Genomic DNA, 19,013 nt, shown 5'->3' with positions numbered 1-19,013 from the left:
ATCCATTAAAACTCTTAATTAAAAATTTAAACATGTGTCTGCTAATTACATCACCCTTATCCTGCCCTCAAAAAGCAGCAAATGAGCATGGCTGCACACCTGCCTGTGTGTTTATTTCCTTAGGATGCTGCTCACTTACTCAGCAACCCAAATACCAGCTCAGGTAGCAGCTGCCACTGTAAAAACAGTCTGAGGAAGAGCAATGACAAATATTTTCTTTTTGATAATGAATGGCAAAACTGTTCACAGAAGTCCTGCTCACTGTTGCTGCATGCCCTGAGTTTGTTGACGTTATTCATATATCAATCCTGATATTATTAGTTCTCATCTCTCAGACAGGGCTGTTTAATGACAGCAGTACACACTCTGCTAACCAGCCGCCTGAAGACCTGTGAAGAAAGAGACAGGGTAAATGGTTTAAAAAGTAGGCTGTAAGGATATGAAAATGAATACAGACACTGCCTGTAAACTAAAAATGGCAGAGAAAGGTCTGCCAATGCTATAGACCCTCTGGAAATTATCAGTCTTGCAGGGATAGTGTGGTGTTCCACCTTTCAAGCACACATAGTGTGAGAGGCCTCAGCATGGTGAAGAAGCAGCTCAGATTAACCATTGTCCTTGTAAATAAGCACTCGTAGCAAACGAAACTTGCTTCTCCTTCTGTAAGTTACCCTGCAGTGAATCTCCTCCGGTATATGTAGCCTCCTCAGCTGCTCTGAGTTGGCTGGGTTGCAGCCACTTGACATCAGGCCACAACCTCTGAGTTGGGAAAGCTGTTTTCATTCACTGCCTAGAGGAGTAGGATCATGTTCAACATCACTGTTGTTATTTATTACAGTCATGAATTTGGCAGGAATTAACCAAATTCTGGCAGGTGGCGTATGTCTCTGTACATTAGCATGACTGTGCTGAGCTATAGTGGGTACACTGGGTGAAAAATCAATTCCCTGTTTTTTGGCTGCTGTCAAAACAGGCAGAGGCCAGAGCAGCAGGGCATGTGTGTGTCCACTGGCACATATATGGTCACTATCACCAGATGTTCAGCCAATATGCTCTCCTCGAGACCTGCCATTACACTGTCGGCCTACCACAACCAGCTGAATCTCTTGGGAAAGGGTCCAGCTGGGATGCAGATTTGTTGGGGGCCACGCTTAGAGCCATACTAAGCTCAAGGCCTCCTCCAGCTTGACCGAGAAAAGACTCAATAGACAGTAAGAAACTCTGAACCCCTAAACCCTGACACTGTGCGTCACTAAGGAAGCACTGCCTCAAGACTGTGAATGATCCTGTGACGTTATCCGTAAAGTGGTATTTTAATGCATTCACTGACTGTTTTAAAGCTTTACAGGTGATATCTTGAGATGACGTACTGGAGAAGGCTTCACTATCCTCAGCAGTACAGACAAGGAGACAGTTGCCCTACTACTCAGTTTCCCCATGTTGAGGTCACATCCATCTTAAGATGGCTGGAGTTGGGTCACTCAGCACAGGGGCTGCCAGAGTCACTGAATAATTTTTCAATGTGAGGTGAAGCATCTGTTATTACAGCGTAAAGAAACTAATTGGTCCTTCCTTTAAAAAAATCGGTTATTTGTAAAAACCTGAGGTATATATAGAGTTTAGGATGACATATGGCTCATCTAGGTTCGTACGAAATCCCAAGCAAGGCCATGAGGTTAATTGGCTCTAGTCAGAAGTATTGTGCCTGGCAGGCTTGGGCTCTCATCATGGAGGAGGGAGCCCAGATGTGCAGTTCAAAAATTGGCCTGTCTTCATAGGGTGTCAGCTCCCAGTCCCAAGGCTTGGTCATTCCATGAAATCCTGAGCTTATCTCTGCTCTTTTTGCTTTTTCCTAAGTTGCCAGGAAGGTGACGCAATCATCTGGGTGGTTTTTTTGCAGGACCTTGCTGTATGGTGCTGCCCTGGTACATGGGGGTTGTGGTAAGAGTGCTGGAAGGTGAGAGGTGGTTCACGCTGAGGTTACTCTTTGATGTGGACTCATCTGCTCCAGTAAATGACTGCTGGTCACTCTCACGGGTAACATTCACTCTAATGACCAAGTGCCCCAAGTGCCCTGGTAAGCTTTCTGTATTGTTTTTGCCCACCAGGAAAACTGTAGTGTCAGAGCTGTTGAGGACAGGCCAATGCACTTCCCTTGTACGTATTCTCCAGCCCACACTGGATGTCACAGAGCGAAACAGTGTGGAGGGGTGAGCCAGGGCACACAGTCAACAGGGTCTGAGTTTCTGTGGGTCAGTGTCACTACCCTTTGTGCTGCAGTGGTGGAGGAGAAACACCACAGGCTTGCACCAAAACATGTTCAAGCTGGGAGTGGGAGGATGTGTCCACAGCTGGGCTCCCCAAAGCTCAATTATTTTCCATTTGTGTAAAGAATGGGTGCATTTAATCCAGAAACGGTAGCAACCAAAAAGTCATTTCACTAAGTAGCAAGATCATCCACTACTTAGGAGTAGCTAGAACTATTTACAAAATGTTTTCGTACTTTAACAAGGAAGAGGCTGCATATTTCTGACTGTGGAGCAGAAGGCAAACCTATAATAATGCCTCATCTTTACCAATCATTCCAAATTATTCACATGAAAGATCCTGCTTTCTCTCTTGGACTTTAATGAAGCTCCTGTTGAACCAATTATTCACTAGCTATTCATGTACTGTCAGAGAGGAAGTCACAGAAGCTTTGTCATTAGGAATAATATTTGATTGGCAAGGCACATGGCTTTGGGATGGGTTTTCTTCTTCCCCTTTTTTGCTCCAAAGCCATAGCTTTTAGCTGGCAATTTCTACTGCTATAATCTGATGGAAAGTGATAAAACGCATCAGACTGCAGTACTCAAATGAGAAAACACTCCAGATTAGTAGGAATATAATTATGTTTTTCATGACATTGATTTTTTATTTTCTAACTGATAAAAGTAAACAACTGGGGGGGGGGGAGGAGTGCTGAAAAACAACATTTAGACTTCAGTGAGATAATTAACTCAGCAATTAAACATATTTTGTATTCAGCATTTGTCCTCCATAGCACACAGTATATGTGACGTTTGTCCTTTATTCAGATTCTTGCTTCTTGCAATCTTTTTATTCAGCAGGAGTGGCAGCCAGTGAGAGTCCTGTATGAAGGCCCACTTCTGTGGTGCTTTATTTTTGAAGATGAATATTCACAGCTATGGTTTGGAAGGGAAGAGGCAGCCAAAAAAATCACTAAGCTGAGCTGAATGAGCAGAATTGAGAGGCAGGAGACCTTTGCAACAGGCATTTGGGTCCATTTTCTTTTTGCCAGTGGTGTTTCGGAGGGGAAGTAAGAACCTCGTGATCCTTGATGCTCTGTACTACTCAGCTTTACCCAGCTGCAATATGGGGCTGCCATGTTCTCTGATCCCATTTGGTATCGCATCATCAGGATGGGTCAGTACATTTTTGGGCAGGATATATCCAAGAAAAATTAAAGAACAAGACTTAAAGCCAGTTAAAGAAAAGAGGCTAGTCCTTTGGCAGGGCTGCCTGCTGGTTCAACAGAGATGATTTCCATCTACAGTGTGAAGCATGGGAAGAGGAGTAAGCAACAATGGATTGTTTGAAATCTCACTGGCCTTTTTAGCACAGAGTAGCTCTTCCATCATCAGTTCAGCAAAGAATGAGTGAGTCTTCAGGGAAGCTGGCTGTCTTGGAAGATATGAACTACGATACAGGAGAGATATCCTCCACATCACTGCCCCATCTTCATCTCTTTTAGAAAAATGAGGTCATTAGGAAAAAGTTACAAGTCTAGGATAAATAAAACGTGCTACTTGTAACTTTATAGGCAGGATCAAGAGGGACAAGCAAACACTGTCAGGCAGAGGTGTGCAGATATGTCATGCAAAGGATGACGCAGTACTTCTGCATGTCAATCCAAACTGCAAAGCTGTAGCTGATACTGTGCAAGTTAATACCCAGGCACACTACAATGTATCTTTTTCCTTTGAGACAACAATATGTGAGGCTTCTTTTAAGGGCAGAATTCTGAGCCTCAGGGAAACTCAAATATCTTCCTCTTCTGCGAGACTCCCATGGCCCAATTTAAGCTGCTGCTGCTGCTGCTGCTGGAGGATAGAAGGGCTAACTTCTGAGCTGGCATAAATTTCTATAGTAAACATACTATGACAAGTCATTCCAAATTAATTTCTTCCTTTCCCAAGCTGAATTTGCCAGGTTACGTGCTAAAATCTTCCTTCCTGCTTTGTTTTGAAACACTGTGGTGCCTAATAAACATCAAGCCTCAAGAGGCTGTTTTACTGCTAATTTTAGCAATGAAATGTATCATGTATGTATTCATGACACATACAAATCACCATGCATCTGGAGCACAACCTTCCCTAAATCCAGGGTGTTCATCTTGTGAAATCTGTGGCTGTTTATGGAATGCAAAAGTTGCACTGACAAATGCTTTTCACTAGAGACATAAAATGTGTTTCTTATTGTACTGACCTTGGGAGATGAATAGGAAAGCGCTTTGTCCTTACCCGGCAAGACAGCCACAGCAGCTGGCTATGCTTTAGGACAGGCCAGACTAAAATAGGTCTGTCCATGTGATAGGTTGATAGAAGAACCCTGGAAATTCTGCAAGTTATTTGAGTGCCATTAATAGTCCCATCAATAGGTGATATTCCTGAAAGTGAATCTCAAAGTTGTGTCAATCATTGAATTTATAGTTCACTGATCCACAGATATCTCAACAATCTAATTTCTAGAAAAACCTATTGTGGTTGGTAACTGTCTCACCCCTTGAAAAAAAACCCCAAACCCACTTTTTTTATGAAGCTAACTGGGACAGGAGATGTGATTGTGGGGAAGTACTTCAGGAGAGAGATAAATCCTATGGAAACAAGAGGCTGTATAGGAAGCACTGCCCAAACATCAGATGAGCAATGGGATTTTATGCAATATCTACCACAATATTAATATGAAGAGGAGAGATTAAAAGAATCATCATTAATTTGCAATCCAAATAATTTTAAGAAACTGAGATCAGGGTAATTTAGATGCGAGTCATTTTGCTGATTGCTGTAGATTTTGCTGCTTTATTTGCCTGTTTGTTATTTATTTTCCCTCCTGTTGCCTCTCTATGAAAAGCACAATACCAACAAAGGGAAAAGGCCAAGGAAGAGCAATTTCCCTCTCTGCTCCTGCTTTAGATGGCTAACAACCTCAGAGTAGGTAGGTCCCACCCTACCTTCTCTCTAGAGCCAGCAAAAATGCCTGCAGAGCATTTTGGGAGCTGTTGCTCAGCTCCCTGCTCTAACTTGTCCTCTGGAGGCACACTCTCCAGTGGCTACACAGGGAGTCTGGAGAGCATGGCCTTCTAATCACTTACGTTTGGTACTTAACATCAAATAAGAGCAACCAGCAAATATATACGGGAAGAGGGAATACAACTATTCCCAAGGACCTCAAAAGTAGGTACGTACAAAATAGAGCAATTTTCAAGTACAGTGAAGTGTTACATCTAGCATGAGTAAGAAAAATAATATGTAGAATGAGAAGTGATTTTCAAACTGAATCTACTTCTTGAGATATTCTATTATATGCTGCTCTTATTCCACAGTAATGCTTATTTTAGGGCAATATTTTACACCAATGTTAACATCTCCATGGCACCATAGACAGGGAGGTCTTCCAAGCACATAATTTCTCTTACACTCAGTTTAGGAGCTCTTCCATTTTTCTATGCATTTATGCTGCACCACTGGCTTGAGATACTTGATCCAGGATAATGATAATGCTTTGCTTTTCTTCATTCCAGCCTTTACTCAATCTCCTTTATAAACATCACTAGGGAGTAACAGGGCCTTGGGAGGCAGAAAGCCCAGCCAAAGCTTGCCTCTGAGTACCTGGCAAGGCTAGGACTAGAAGACAGACATACTCGATCCTCTCATTTGAGAAGCAGCTCAGGTCAACATGGCTCTAACTTTGGAGATGATCTGCCTGCTAAGCTAAAGCACATTTATGATTTGCAGGTTTCTAGTCTGACTTGGCTTCATTTTTTAACTTTTCATTTTCTTTTTAGGGAACCAAATTGTTCACTGGGTTTGGCAGCTGACGGCTATTAACTGTCACACTCCAATAACCAAGGGATAGTTAGAACAGCATTAAATATTTGCACTGTGCAGCAAGGCTATACTTCATCTCAGTACACATGAATCCCATGCTCTTTTCGCACTGGAAGAAAAACTACCTTATTGCTATTCAAATCTATCTGTCTGTCTCTTTTCCCATACTGTCATTACGAATGCAAGGCCTGTCAGTGCCAGTGACACAAAAACCCCTCTCGCTTTATGCCAACACCAGTGACACCTGAAAAAAACTCTCAAGACACAAAAGAATTACTGCTTTTAAAAATTTTATGTGGCTTTCATTTTCTAATAAGGTCGCTTATTCCATGTCTTTATGAAAGTGTTTCTTCTGCCCTGGAAGGGTGCATGTTTTCTCTCACAGGAAGTTTTTGGATAATTCTATACAAAAAGTGGGGTTTGGTAACTGAGGTTTGTTCATTTTGTATGTCCCTGGTTAAATTGTGAAGCTTTGTTTCGAGCAGTTTTTCCTCCTCATCATCTTAACTGCCATTTTGAGTCTAATCTTTTAGGAAATATCCTACATAGGCACTCCTTGTAGTCCATTTTTAAAAAGCAAAATTTATTTTGGCCTCTGCAGGAAGCATTTAAAGCACATAATGAATAATGTTTGACACAGGAGTCAGTTAGCAGTCATTTTAGATTAATAACACTGCTCAGAAAAAAACCTTCCAGGGGATTAGACCAAGGGAAAAGATGCTTAGGCAATAACCTCTGAGCCAGTTGGTTGCTGAACTATTCACAATAGACATAACTATCTCCGAAGGTCTTAAGTGTGAGAATTATCTCTGGGAAGAGAACAATGAGTTAGCGAGATATAAAACAATAGGCTCATGTTCTAATACGAGCAGTTAGCAGTGCACATGTTCTCTTCTTATTTAATCTGCAAGACTTTCAGACAGTAGCAGTTGGTGCCCAAATTAAGACTTCCTCTCTCCCTTTGATCTTATGTAAAAACTAATGAATTGTGTAATCTCCAACACCTCTGACATCCCGCTGGTTAAAGGAAAACTATCCCTACCTTTCCCATGCCTATCTCAATTCACTAAATGGGAGCTATATTTAACAGCAGGCCAATCACATGATCGCTGAAAAGGAACAGCACAAGGATCTGTAATCCTAATGCTCTGGAGCTGTGATTGCTATAAATCCTTCGCAGAATGATTTCCTTTAAATCCCAAACATGTCATCACACTTTTAATTAACATTTCTTTATGAAAACTGTGGATAAGACCCTTTAAATTAAAGATTGTTCCTAGACTTGTCATCTTTAAACAGTGTGCATTTCTATTATCATTTTCATGTAGCATATTTTACTTCACTTTATAAGTAAAGCTTTTTTTCTTTCCTTTCTCATCCTTTTGCCTTCCCTGCTTTAACCCTCAAACAAAGTGGTCACAGCCTGCACTATTTTTAAAGGGTAAACAAACAAAAAAAGGGTAAATTAGTTACTGTACAAAAGGGAAAATTAAAATAATCAAAAGACCAGCCATGAGTTCAGGCAGACATGAGATGTGGCTGATGCTGGCCTACTGGAATTCTTACCACCTTCATCTCTTGAGTTTACCATCTAATTGAGCTTACCATCTTTAAAGAGAAAGAAATTGCAAGAGGAAAGCGATGTGCCCAAAGTAACAAAGTGGATCACCTGCAGAAACTGAAACACAACCTTTATTTCCTGATTCCCAGCTCTTGATTCTTCTCAGCTATTTAGCATGTGGCTTTCTGAATCCCAGGCCTACTTCCTTGGCTATTGGTCTCAGCAGCACTGCTACCCACTTATGTGGTGCTAAAACAAGCCTAAAATGCATGATGCTGGGCACAGGAGGTACAGTCTTTTGTCCAGAAAAAGGGAAGAGTTTTATCTGAGCAAGGGTGATGAGCTTTGGCCAGTGGCTAGTGGGAAGTGGATTTACAGTATTTGTTTTCCTGAAAGTAACCCAGGTAAGAACTCTGGGTTTGAATGATGGCTCAAGCTCAGTGACAGACTCACTTCAGTTATCCCATCTGGGATTTGAGACAGTGGCACATGTCACTGGCAGACAACTCTTTCAGTGACGTTTTTCAGGAAGCCCAGTTTTCTAACATGCCTCTGCGTGGAATAAGCTGGTAGAGGACCAAAGAGAAAGGAAGAATATTTGTGAGAGAGAATATTAAGGATGGCACCATTATCCATTATATAGATTAAAACTCCCCTTCATCAGTGAGAAACAGGGAAGAAATACAGATCCTGAAAAGAATCCAGAATGAAATCATCAGGCAATTTGACAGCACAAATTGAAATTATTTAGCATGATTTGGCAATACATTTCTAACTATGTATCATCCAGGAATAATCATTGACAGATATTGGAGAAATAATGAATGGCTAAATAAAGCGAGCCAGGCTCTGATGCCTTTCCATGAATTGGGTAGTATTTTATTCCTCAGCTGCTCCCACTGGCTTCAAATTGTGCTTTGTAGCTGACACTCAGAGCCAAGTGTCAGGAGCCCAAGCCCACCAAGCATGTCAATGGAAAAGCTCAGAACAGAACCCCTGACTTGACTCTCTTGCATACTGAATTGCAAACAAGAACTAGCCTAGAGAAAGAAAGGATGAACAATCCCCCTGCTATAACTACCTTCCTTTACATATCCTCCCTTCCTGTACAATAGTCATGCTGTCTTGTAGTTTGATTGGTATGGTAAAGAATGTTTATATATTTATATTCTGTTTTAAATGGGCCATAATTATCTGGCCAGAACATTGATAAAGTTTTTTCAAAAGGAATGGAAAGTGTCAAGGATGCAGAGCAAAGGGAACAGCAAATTTAACCACTAGACCATTGGGTTTTTCCTTACAGCCAAATTCATGCAATAAGCATGGTGTGGCATATGTGACCATACATAAAAGCAGGGACTGCAACACATCCTTCCTCAGCCCATCATCTTTTTTTTGATTAAAATATATCACATGGATACATCAGGTTAAAGAATTAAAAATTAACCATGTGATGTAAAAAATAACATTCTTCTGATCAACCCATGAAGCCTGAAGACCATGCACACTGTAGCCTCTTTCAGTTCATTTTCACTCCAACATACTCATTCCTCTTCCTCTCTCCTATGCTAGAACATGAGAAATGCAAAGTCCAAAGTTCTTTCGAGTAGCACTGTGAAGAAACCAGACAAGTCTTACTTGCACAAAGCTGTTCACAAGTAGGTCCATAGGTACACAAGGCCTGTACCTGCAACCTGTTTCAAGTAGCAGCCTTGAGCTTGAGTCCTTGAAGAACAGTCTGCACTTACGATGCTCTTGCAACAATGGAGTTCCATGGCCCCATGGGGATTTTCAGAAATGGTTGAAGCTCCTTAATGTGCTTGCAGGGATCCCACCTGGTGATCTCTACAATGAAAGAGCCTGTTGTCCAATATATCAGACCGGATACTGGACCAAAAAAGGGAATCAGGATCATAGCCTTGATTTCTTCCCATGCTCTTTGCAATACACAAACTGTAATAACAATATCCAATCTCTGCGTATCTCTTGTACCATGCTATGCACTAAAATGCAAAGCCTGCACTGAGTTTTTTGGTGAACCCTACCCATTAATCTTTCATCTCTCCTGTGGTACAAACACCAAACTGATGTTCCTTCCCTTTCTTACTGCTGAGATCACCCTTGAACACCCACCTGGATAGAGAAAGTCCTGTATGAAATGTTGAGATCTACCATGTGGATTAAGCACCCATTTCCTTTTCCCATTTCAGTATGATAGGTGGAGGAAAACCAGACACATACCAATACAAAACCAAGAGTTACTGTATGACAATTTTTTATTTATCAGTATCAAATTACATAGCAAAGTAATGAATGCAGTGTCAGATCATCTCTTTGAATACTGTAAATACAAACAAAATCCACCATATTGCTTAATTATCCAAAGTAAATTAAAAGTTTAAAAATGTGCGTTTCAGAGATTCCATTTGGCATATCCTGTCAATATATCCTGCATAAATATTTCTGTACCTCATTTTCACTATGTGTACCTTAATACAGCCTCTAGAAAGCTCACATGGAGGAGATAGGATCTATATGTGTGTTTATGTTCATCACCAACTCATACATCTGCCCTGAAATCACTGAAAGTACCTATCTGTTAGCTCACCTGACAGATGAATGTGACTGTACCTGGGGTGGCCAGACCCTGCTCTCACGTGCCAGACCCAAAGCTACTGGCAGCAGTGCAAGACAACTGAATGCATGACATCAGCTCTGGATCAGGTCCTTAAATTACCGACAAAATAGCTATTCACTTTCATGGATGCTGGGCTGGACCTGATGACCAGATCTTGTACATTTGAATATGTAAGGAAATTCTTGAGACATTTACACTGCTCTTTACACTAGTCTGACTCCACTATATAGAAATAACAATTCTTTGTTTATAACGTTAATGACAAACAAAGTCAGGTCTGTTGATATCATGTAAGCTGAGTAGGATTTGGCCACAGCTGGATACAAACTAAGTAATTCAACCACAGTATTTTAATGGTGTTAATCAGCAGTGTCATTTACGAGGGACTTCCTTATAAACTGTGTAGATAGAACACTTCTTCCTGACGGATGAGAGAATAAGCTTCACTTAGCACTGTTTCCAAAAGTTAAGACTACTGAGACACTGTAGTGGTATGAAAAGGAAAACACCGTAGAAATATATATTTTGGTTAGAATACAATGAACAGAAGTACAGAAGCGTTGATGCAGGTAATTGGAAAGGTGAGGAAAGGGAAGGAGGAAAAATTTAGGCAGCAATCCCATGGCAACGTGGGAGTTACTCTTGATCCCTCCAATTCACCGGTATCAGTGGAAGTCAGGCTTCTCTGGGAAGGTGCAACCTGAACGCTTGATAATTACGCTGGCTGCATAATGTCCAGCCCGGATGCACTCAGTCACTGGCCGGTCATAGACGAGCTGTGAGAGAAAGCCTATGGAACAAAACAAGACAGGAAGAGAAGGAAGAAAATGGTCAGATTAGGGTTTTTTTGAGTGTATCAGTTTGTCACAGGGCAAAGCACTGCAATACTGGCCTAACTGTATGTACACTGGCTAGTTTAAGTGTGTGCCTGCTTGAGTGACCTGCTGAATTGGAGTGCTGCTGCTGTTATTTCTACCTGAAGTTTCCATTTGGTAGCTTCCAGTAAAGTAAAGATCATCAAGACTGATCTTTATTAGTGCCCTCAAAATGATTTTACCAGAGTTCTTGCTCTCTTCCAGAGAGAACTCCTGATTCCTCAAATATTTTAAAAACAAAGAAGCAATTTTTCCTGCTGAAGAGAACTCATTCTGTTCATACTGGCTACAGCTACAGCCCCACACAACTGTCACTCTGCAAGCTTTTCTCAAAGAAAGAGAAAGGCACATAACAAATGAACATCATCTATATTCACAGTTACAGGTGTTTGTAATGATAAAAAGGTGAGAAATTTTTACCTGAGGATCAAAGTGAGATGACGTCTGCTGCCCTTGATTATGGGAAAGTTAACCTAAGACTTCAGAAAGAGTCGGTACCTCTTAGCATGGTCACAAACCATAGGGAGAACCAAGCATGGCTCAAATCAGGGCACTTGGTTACCTGCTTGAGCTAACAAAGCCCTAGAATGAAAGGCTTAGAAAACCAGAAATGACTGGGAGCCGAGTGTTCTGAAAACCAGAGCACCTCTTTAAAGAAATATAAGCAGAGTCCTAAAAAGGTCCTTGGAAAAGTTAAGTACAAGTGTCACTAGAGATGTTATGGATTGAGTTGATATCATGTTGAAATTTCGGAAACATTTTGTCTTGGCTGAAACTATTGAGATTGAAAGCACAACAGAACTTATGGAAGAGGTGAAATACATATTTTAAATTTGGAAGAGGTTTTCCAGATGTGAAGAGTAAACAGTATCTTACAATTTAAAGCTCTACTCTGTCATTCTAGAGGTAATATTTTATTCACTTTATCCCGTTTTAATATGTTTCAGGTGTATCTCTCTTCCTCATCCAATCACAGAAGGAAAGTGAGACTTGCCCAGGAAATTCTGAATTCTAGCAAGCTGGAACATGTTCTTTTTTTAAAGCTTTCATCCACCATTTCAAGTTCCTGCGTCATGGTCTGACAGGCCTTGGGCCTTGACAGTACAAACCTAATATTGAAACCATGTCTCTCATAAGTACTATGTATGTAGCTAATAGGTACCAATTTCTGACATATTACAAATTTTGATTCAAAGATAATACATTTTGCTACCTTGCTTTCAAATACACTTTCTCTGCTCAGCTTGGTTACTACTAGAACAAAGACTCTACGTTGTACTGTGATGTTCTCATTTAACCTGTACTCCTTTTCTAAATATTTCCTTTTGTGGCACATTAGAGCATATTTTTAGGAGATGATAAAAATATTTTATCCTATGCAATTGAAGATTAAAAATCATGTCAAACATGAAAAATAAAGTTAGATTAACAAAGGATAATGCTGGTGAGAAAAGAACCCATTTTCATGAATTGCCAAGATCTATCTTGGCTTCTCGGTCATGACTGATAGTGAAAAGAAGCTTAGTTGACGTATAGTTTTCTCTAAACTGCACTGAATGGGAGAAGAGTTTGAAACTACGAAATCTATAAATCAAACACTTTTCATTGGAATAGGGAGGCCATAGAAAGCAGGCATTTTAGTTGACAAGTAGGAGAAAACTCGTGTGTTTCTGACATCAGTACTTTTCTAGAGAACTACATATTAGCTGAAATTTCACAGATATTGACTGACACTAGCTGGGAAAAAATGACTGCTTCACCACCAAAAGTTAAGTCCATAAGCACAACTGAGGAAGGCAGGACTTTTCAGTATACAAAGATGAGAATCTGAAACAAGAAGAAATTGTGCTGTGAGTGCTACCACTGATGGCAGTCAGGGATGACAGACAACACAACTGTGGCAGGATGGTCCAGCTGTAATAGCTGGGTAACAGTTGAGAAATTCAAACAGCATGCCTGGCAGAAATCAGACCATTTCTGAATAACGAGATGAAAATGGTCTGCTCTCCATTTAATTAACATGCATTCTTAGGAGAAACTTTCTTGGATGTGTGGAGAATGTCAATCATCAAATTTAAACTGCCTGGGAGGCAGGAGCTTGCCAGTGTGCTTCTGGGCAGCTAAAACTTGAGAGCAAGTTGTAACCGTATGTAAAATGAGGCTGTTAAGACAGTCCATTTCTGACTCAGTAAGTATCAAAGATGCAGTGGGCAGGCCTCCAAAGGCAAACACGAGGCTAGGTTTTGTACAGAGCATGAATTCAGAGAGGGGTTTACACAAGAAAGACCAACTGTCCTCTGTGTTTATGATCAAGTCATCAAACATATATGAAGATGAGAAAATCCAAGGAGCAAAGAACCATAAGACATGAATTATTTTTCAATACCAACAAGACTGAGACTGTCATCACCTCCCAGGCTCACTGAGGTTTCAAGCTAGTATGTATCTCTTGTCTTCAGTGAAGCTACTTCTTATTTATTCTTATCTAAGTGAAAGCAGAATCAGGTGAAAAACACATCCTGTTCTAATTGGGAATAGAAATGAGAGATGTCTGTGATTTCAGAGTGGTGGAGAAATGACATTAAGTACAGCTGTCATATATGAGACATGTAGAAACTGCAGTGGGGAGTTTGCCCTCAAACCATTCTTGTCTGTTGACTTTCTCTTAAAAGGCATGTGTTTCATAGATGAAATAGAAATAGCAGTTTCTGACACAATATCGCATTGAATGACAATACAAACACACATATCACAAACACAGAACTGCATTACACACTAAAACTAGGCAGTTGGCAAAGCAGACCCCGAGGGAACACCAGAAAGCACTGTTGTTTGAGCAGGGAAGCAAAGAGCTCTATCAGGTTGGCTGCCTTAGCTGCAGAATGTTCTTTTTAGTTGATGCTGTAAAAAGCAACATGGTCAGAATATAATTCAGAGTTTGCCTCCTCCAGTGTATAAGGTACTGTGATGCAAACCCCATGAGTCATACTCTAAAGGCATGGATTCAGATCCTTGAGTTCCAGATGAAGAAGCTAGTGCCCCATCTGTTTTTCACCATCCTTCCTTGCTGCTTGTATAACCTGATACTCTGTCAAAATGAGCCATATTAATTTAAACAGTAAGCTGTTGAATAGTAGATCTTTGCTAACCCAGCTGATTTAAACTGAAGTGGGTTAGTGAGTACTCAAACAGCTCTACCAGCGAGCAGGGTGGTGGAGGGAAGATGACAAGCATTTGAAGGCTGTAATCTCTTTAAGGTGCCATGACTGGAATTGCAAAAAGATAAGTCCACATGGCTTCGGTCTTACTTCACACTCCTCCTACAATTTCACAGACAGAAAGGATGGGATTGAACTCTGATCCTGTATCACGGGCCTGGAATCACAGAACTAGATCATCCCAGCGCATACTAAAGTAGCTCAGCAACTATTTTAACTTCTGCCACAGCCTGAACTAGTTCCTGGCTATCATTGGAATGCAGTGCAGAAAGAAGTAGTATATTTTGGCTACACAACACAACCTCACTTCAATTATTTTATCAAAACAACTTCAGGCGATATTGTCTACCATCCTCTAATTGCAGCTATTCTGCACTTCGTGTATTTCTACACTCCTGAAGCTGTGAACAGTGTTAACGTGCACTGTGTACTGTTTGTTCTCTTTACACTAGAACGCAAAGACAAGAACCAAACTCAAGGCTTTCCCACTTGTCTGCCTCCTGCCCTGACATCCAAAGTGATTATTGTTTATGGAGTAAGAGAAACAGCAGTTGCAGGATGTCTAGCATCCTGTAATGGTAGATGGCTGTAATTAGCCATCTCGGTAAGCTTTCAGAGTAGGCTGAGATGCCTTTTGTGCCCCGCAGGCATGGATAGCCAAGTAACCACCTTGTACCTAGTCATGGTAAGAACTTATTTGGAACTGCGTCACATTCATCCCACTTATCTTCCTAGAAAGCAAAGGCAGCTTTGCTTCAAAAGCTGCTTTAAACCTTAGAGTGGTACAAAATGTATTTGCATTCCCTGATGACAGAAGTGATTATAACACACCAATAGCTATTTTCGGCCCATAATTATTTCTTTTCTGCTCAGTAGAAAAAAGCATCTCTGAAACCACTTTGCTCTGAAAAGTGTGCCTGAAATAATTGAGAGTTAATCTTTATTATCTCCAGCTTCCTTACTACATGTGCTCAACGACAATGTTTATAATTGTTAGGTCTGCAAACAGAATAAGAGACTGGGAAGTCAAGTTGCTTTCTTCTTTTTTGTGCCCACCACCAAATGAAAAGTTCTGTGAGCTAAGTGCCAGAAGTGGTGCTTGAGCCTCAAAACTGAGGCCCGAATGAAGGCCCTCACTGAAACCAGCACAAATCTCTTTGGGGATGTCAATGTAAGTCTGAAAAGACACAGCAAGTCAGTCCACTGACTGACACAAAAGGTGTTTTTGTTACTTCTAAGAGCTCAGTAGCACTTAAAAATCATTAAAGGAGAAGCAAGTTAATTTTCTTGTGGCCCGCAAAATAGACATTTCAGAGGCAATTTCAGTGAAATCAGTGATTTCTTGGAAAGTTTTGTTTTCCGAATACCAGTGGTAATCCTGAATGATCACCGAGTGCTGGTGCAGCTAGGATAGGAATGTGGGAGTCCAACAGCGGAGATTTTAAAACAGTTCTGGTTTGCTTCAGTAATGATTTAACAACACTTAAAAACAGCTCATATTGAAGCCAAATGTTTCATTTCAAATTGTACACTTGACAATTAATTTTAATGACTGTTAATTACTAATGCTGGCTGGAAATCCGTTTATAGCCTCCGACACCCAGCGCCCCCACTACTCGTCTTTCTGCAGTTTCTCTCACACTTCCAACCTTTTATAAAATGCCCACAGTGAAATGAATGTATTCTTTGAAACGCAAGAGAGAAAAGCAGGAAAAAAAGCAATTATCAAATGCATTAATTATAAACAATTACAAGGTGACCGTGAGTCAGAGCCCCTCAAAACCTTTTTGCTATGTGATGTTTCCAGACAATCCTCCTCTTCCAGCTAAACCCCGAAGCACCTAATATAAGCCATTCACCAGCAAAATGGTCCCAGCCACAGAAAGGATCATGAACAGCTGAGCTGTCGCCTCCTTTTTTTTTTGTATTTAAAGTTTCTACAGCTTAATTTGTGAACTGCCTTTTTTAAAATGGTGTTATTCCACCATGGGGGACAGTTGCAAGCACCTTTTCGCACTCTTGTTTGTATGCAGCATTTATCACAGTTGCTCGAACGCTCATCTATTTTTATGTGATCCCACTAGCTTTCCAGGCCAGCAGTGTGGGAAGATGCAGTTTTCAAGAAACATTACCCTAGCAATTTAAAGCCTTGTAGCTGATATGACTGAGGCTTTTTTGGATGTCTTTAAGCACTGTTGGAGTGGGTTAATGTGGTAGCACGAGTCTGGTCAGTTGTAATCAGGTGGTTAGCAATGCTGGTGCCAAGAGCCAACCAGACAGAATAGACTTTGTAAAAGATGTTGGCATCAGATGATTCTGCAATATAGTCACTGAACGGCCGTACGTCAACATACTGAGGTTTCTCCTTTTTTAATTTTGTGGCAGATGGTGGATATTACAGCCAAGAACTGTGGTAAGCCGGAGGCCCTGCCCATTGCTATCAAACCGAATATTGGCTATTCTAAATGGAAACGTTTTTGATTAAGGGTGGGATTTGGCTCCTGTTTTCATGTATTTTGGCACCGTGGTATGACACATTAGGCTTACAGTATATAAGACAAATTAAATGTAAGCATCTTCAAACACAATGTACTACTTTCAACCTTCACACACCGTAGCACTTCCTCTCTCAAAATATAGTGTAAGAATTATTCCATGCATATACTCAGATGTTAACTACAAATGTATATGTGTACAAATAAGTGTCTTTCCCTCTCTTTTAAAATGAAATGGCTCTGTGCTTCTACAGAACTGTAGCACCAGGCTAATTACAAATGAGCGAAAAAGGTTACCAACCCTTTCAGAAAAACAGTCATTTAAGATGTATATCTAACAAGTGGCAACCTTGAAATCTCACTCTCACTGAAAAGAGCATTAGAAAACCCTTCCTGACTATACCACTGGAGGAAAGTTTTAATAAAAACTAATTAAACTACAAAAATCTCAAGTGGTTAACTGATTTTAGGGGCTAAATTTCTGGCAATTCTAATTATCCTCTTGTGGCTTCACTTAGTGTTTCGCAACCATGACAGATGACAATGAAAAACTGCAGTTAAATTCATCCTCCCTGACACCATGCTAAGCACTAGCTTCTCCCTCTCCAAGTAAAATCAATACCATGTTTGAGTAAACACGTTTACAGCTTTATTAGGATGTCTCGCTTGTTCTGTAACAGCTACTTGAAGCTGTGGTAACAAATCGACTCAACTCAGTTAAACCTAGAGAGCTGAGTAAGAGGCTCATCGATAAGGTTGTTATAAAAATAAACTGCAGGAGATCAGAAAGCTGGAACAAACAGCCTGGTAAATGTCAATATTTTTACTTCCAAAGAATGACAAAACCATGAGATCACAAATAAAATGTTTTGTAAGTCTATATTTATTTATAAAATGGTCACATGCTAAAGGCATTTCACTGTCTATGTACAATCCTCTTACACAAGCTTCTTATTTTCTAATCACCAGCATGAATACTAAACCAAGCATGTTTTCAAGAAAAGCAGTTAGCATTGGTATTGCTGTCCCTATTCCTCTTGGGTTTTTTGTATTTAAGGACACATTTTGAATGCACTGAATTTTTGTAAGGATCACTCAGATGGGTGTACGTCTTCTGTAGTCTGAGGTTATACAGTCATTTATGGACACAGGCAAATAATACAGCGTTGCACTTAGTAGACAACTGTGATTAAGTGAATGTTTTCACTTTAGCAGCCTTTTCCTGGAATGGAGAGGAGGTGTTGAATACACAAAGCAAGCAAGAGTTCAGACTCTAATGCTCTAAACTGTTACATATGGAAAATGTTAATTAAAGATTCCTGCAAAAATGTGACAATAAAAAAAATAAATAAAACTCCACTACATCCCTTTTATTCCATTAGGAATCAGTTTCTCAAGTCTGAATAATTTTATTGCATTGCATATATGATTACCATGTTTGGACCTATTGGGCCAGCTCATTGCAGCTCGTAGAATAAGGTGCCATCATACTTCCCAGGACCTGTATAGATGCTTGGGCCCATCAGAGACTCTTCCTAAGGAAAATTAGCAGCCTTGTTTCTTTGATGTCATTGTGCAAGTAGGAATGTAGTTGTAACTCTATAGTGGTTTGGTCCTGAAGGCGGTGCAATGGATGAGGAAAACTTAGATCCTGATTTGAAGCCTACTGAGACTGATGGCAGTTTTCCTATCACTGGCCAATGCCTAAACTAAGTACTGTCCACTCTGAGGTGGAACAGCTTAAGGATAGGCTTAAGTGTTTTATACAGTGACATCCACCAGATTAATCATCCTCTATTTATAACCTGTTGCATATCACCTCTGTAAAAACTCCCCAATGCATCTGATTGTCCAAGAAAAGAATAATTTCAGTCTACAAATGTACTCCAAGAAAGAAGCCTGGAAGAAACTGATAATGAAGTTATAACTTCTGATGGTTTGCTCCTATTTTTCATTTTTAAGTCCACATGGTGACCTTTGGGAAATTACCTTTTGGATCAGAATCTGGTGGCTTTGGGCTTGTCTCCAACAGCCAGGATCAGGGAAAAACATTTGATTAAGAAAAAAATCCCCACCCTCCAAGCTTACAAGGACTATTGAAGGCACTGTATACGCC

At 40.4% G+C, this 19,013-nt stretch overlaps 1 protein-coding gene across 6 annotated transcripts in view; it reads right to left on the bottom strand.

The window, feature by feature from the left end:
* Positions 1-9,929: 9,929 nt before the first annotated feature.
* The window catches only part of ADK (adenosine kinase), a 297,485-nt gene continuing 288,401 nt past the window's right edge, over positions 9,930-19,013 (bottom strand). For all 6 annotated transcript variants that reach the window (XM_030488972.1, XM_030488969.1, XM_030488966.1 and 3 more), the window contains one exon: positions 9,930-11,099. In XM_030488972.1, the coding sequence (XP_030344832.1) occupies positions 10,975-11,099 (125 nt within the window). In that variant the 3' untranslated portion in view covers positions 9,930-10,974. The remainder of the gene's footprint in view (positions 11,100-19,013) is intronic.

The sequence above is a fragment of the Strigops habroptila genome, chromosome 5 (assembly GCF_004027225.2).
Source record: "Strigops habroptila isolate Jane chromosome 5, bStrHab1.2.pri, whole genome shotgun sequence".
In the NCBI taxonomy this organism is placed as follows: Eukaryota; Metazoa; Chordata; class Aves; order Psittaciformes; family Psittacidae; genus Strigops; species Strigops habroptila.
The sequence above is the reverse complement of the archived record's forward strand: the minus strand, read 5'-3'. Positions and strand labels throughout refer to the sequence as shown.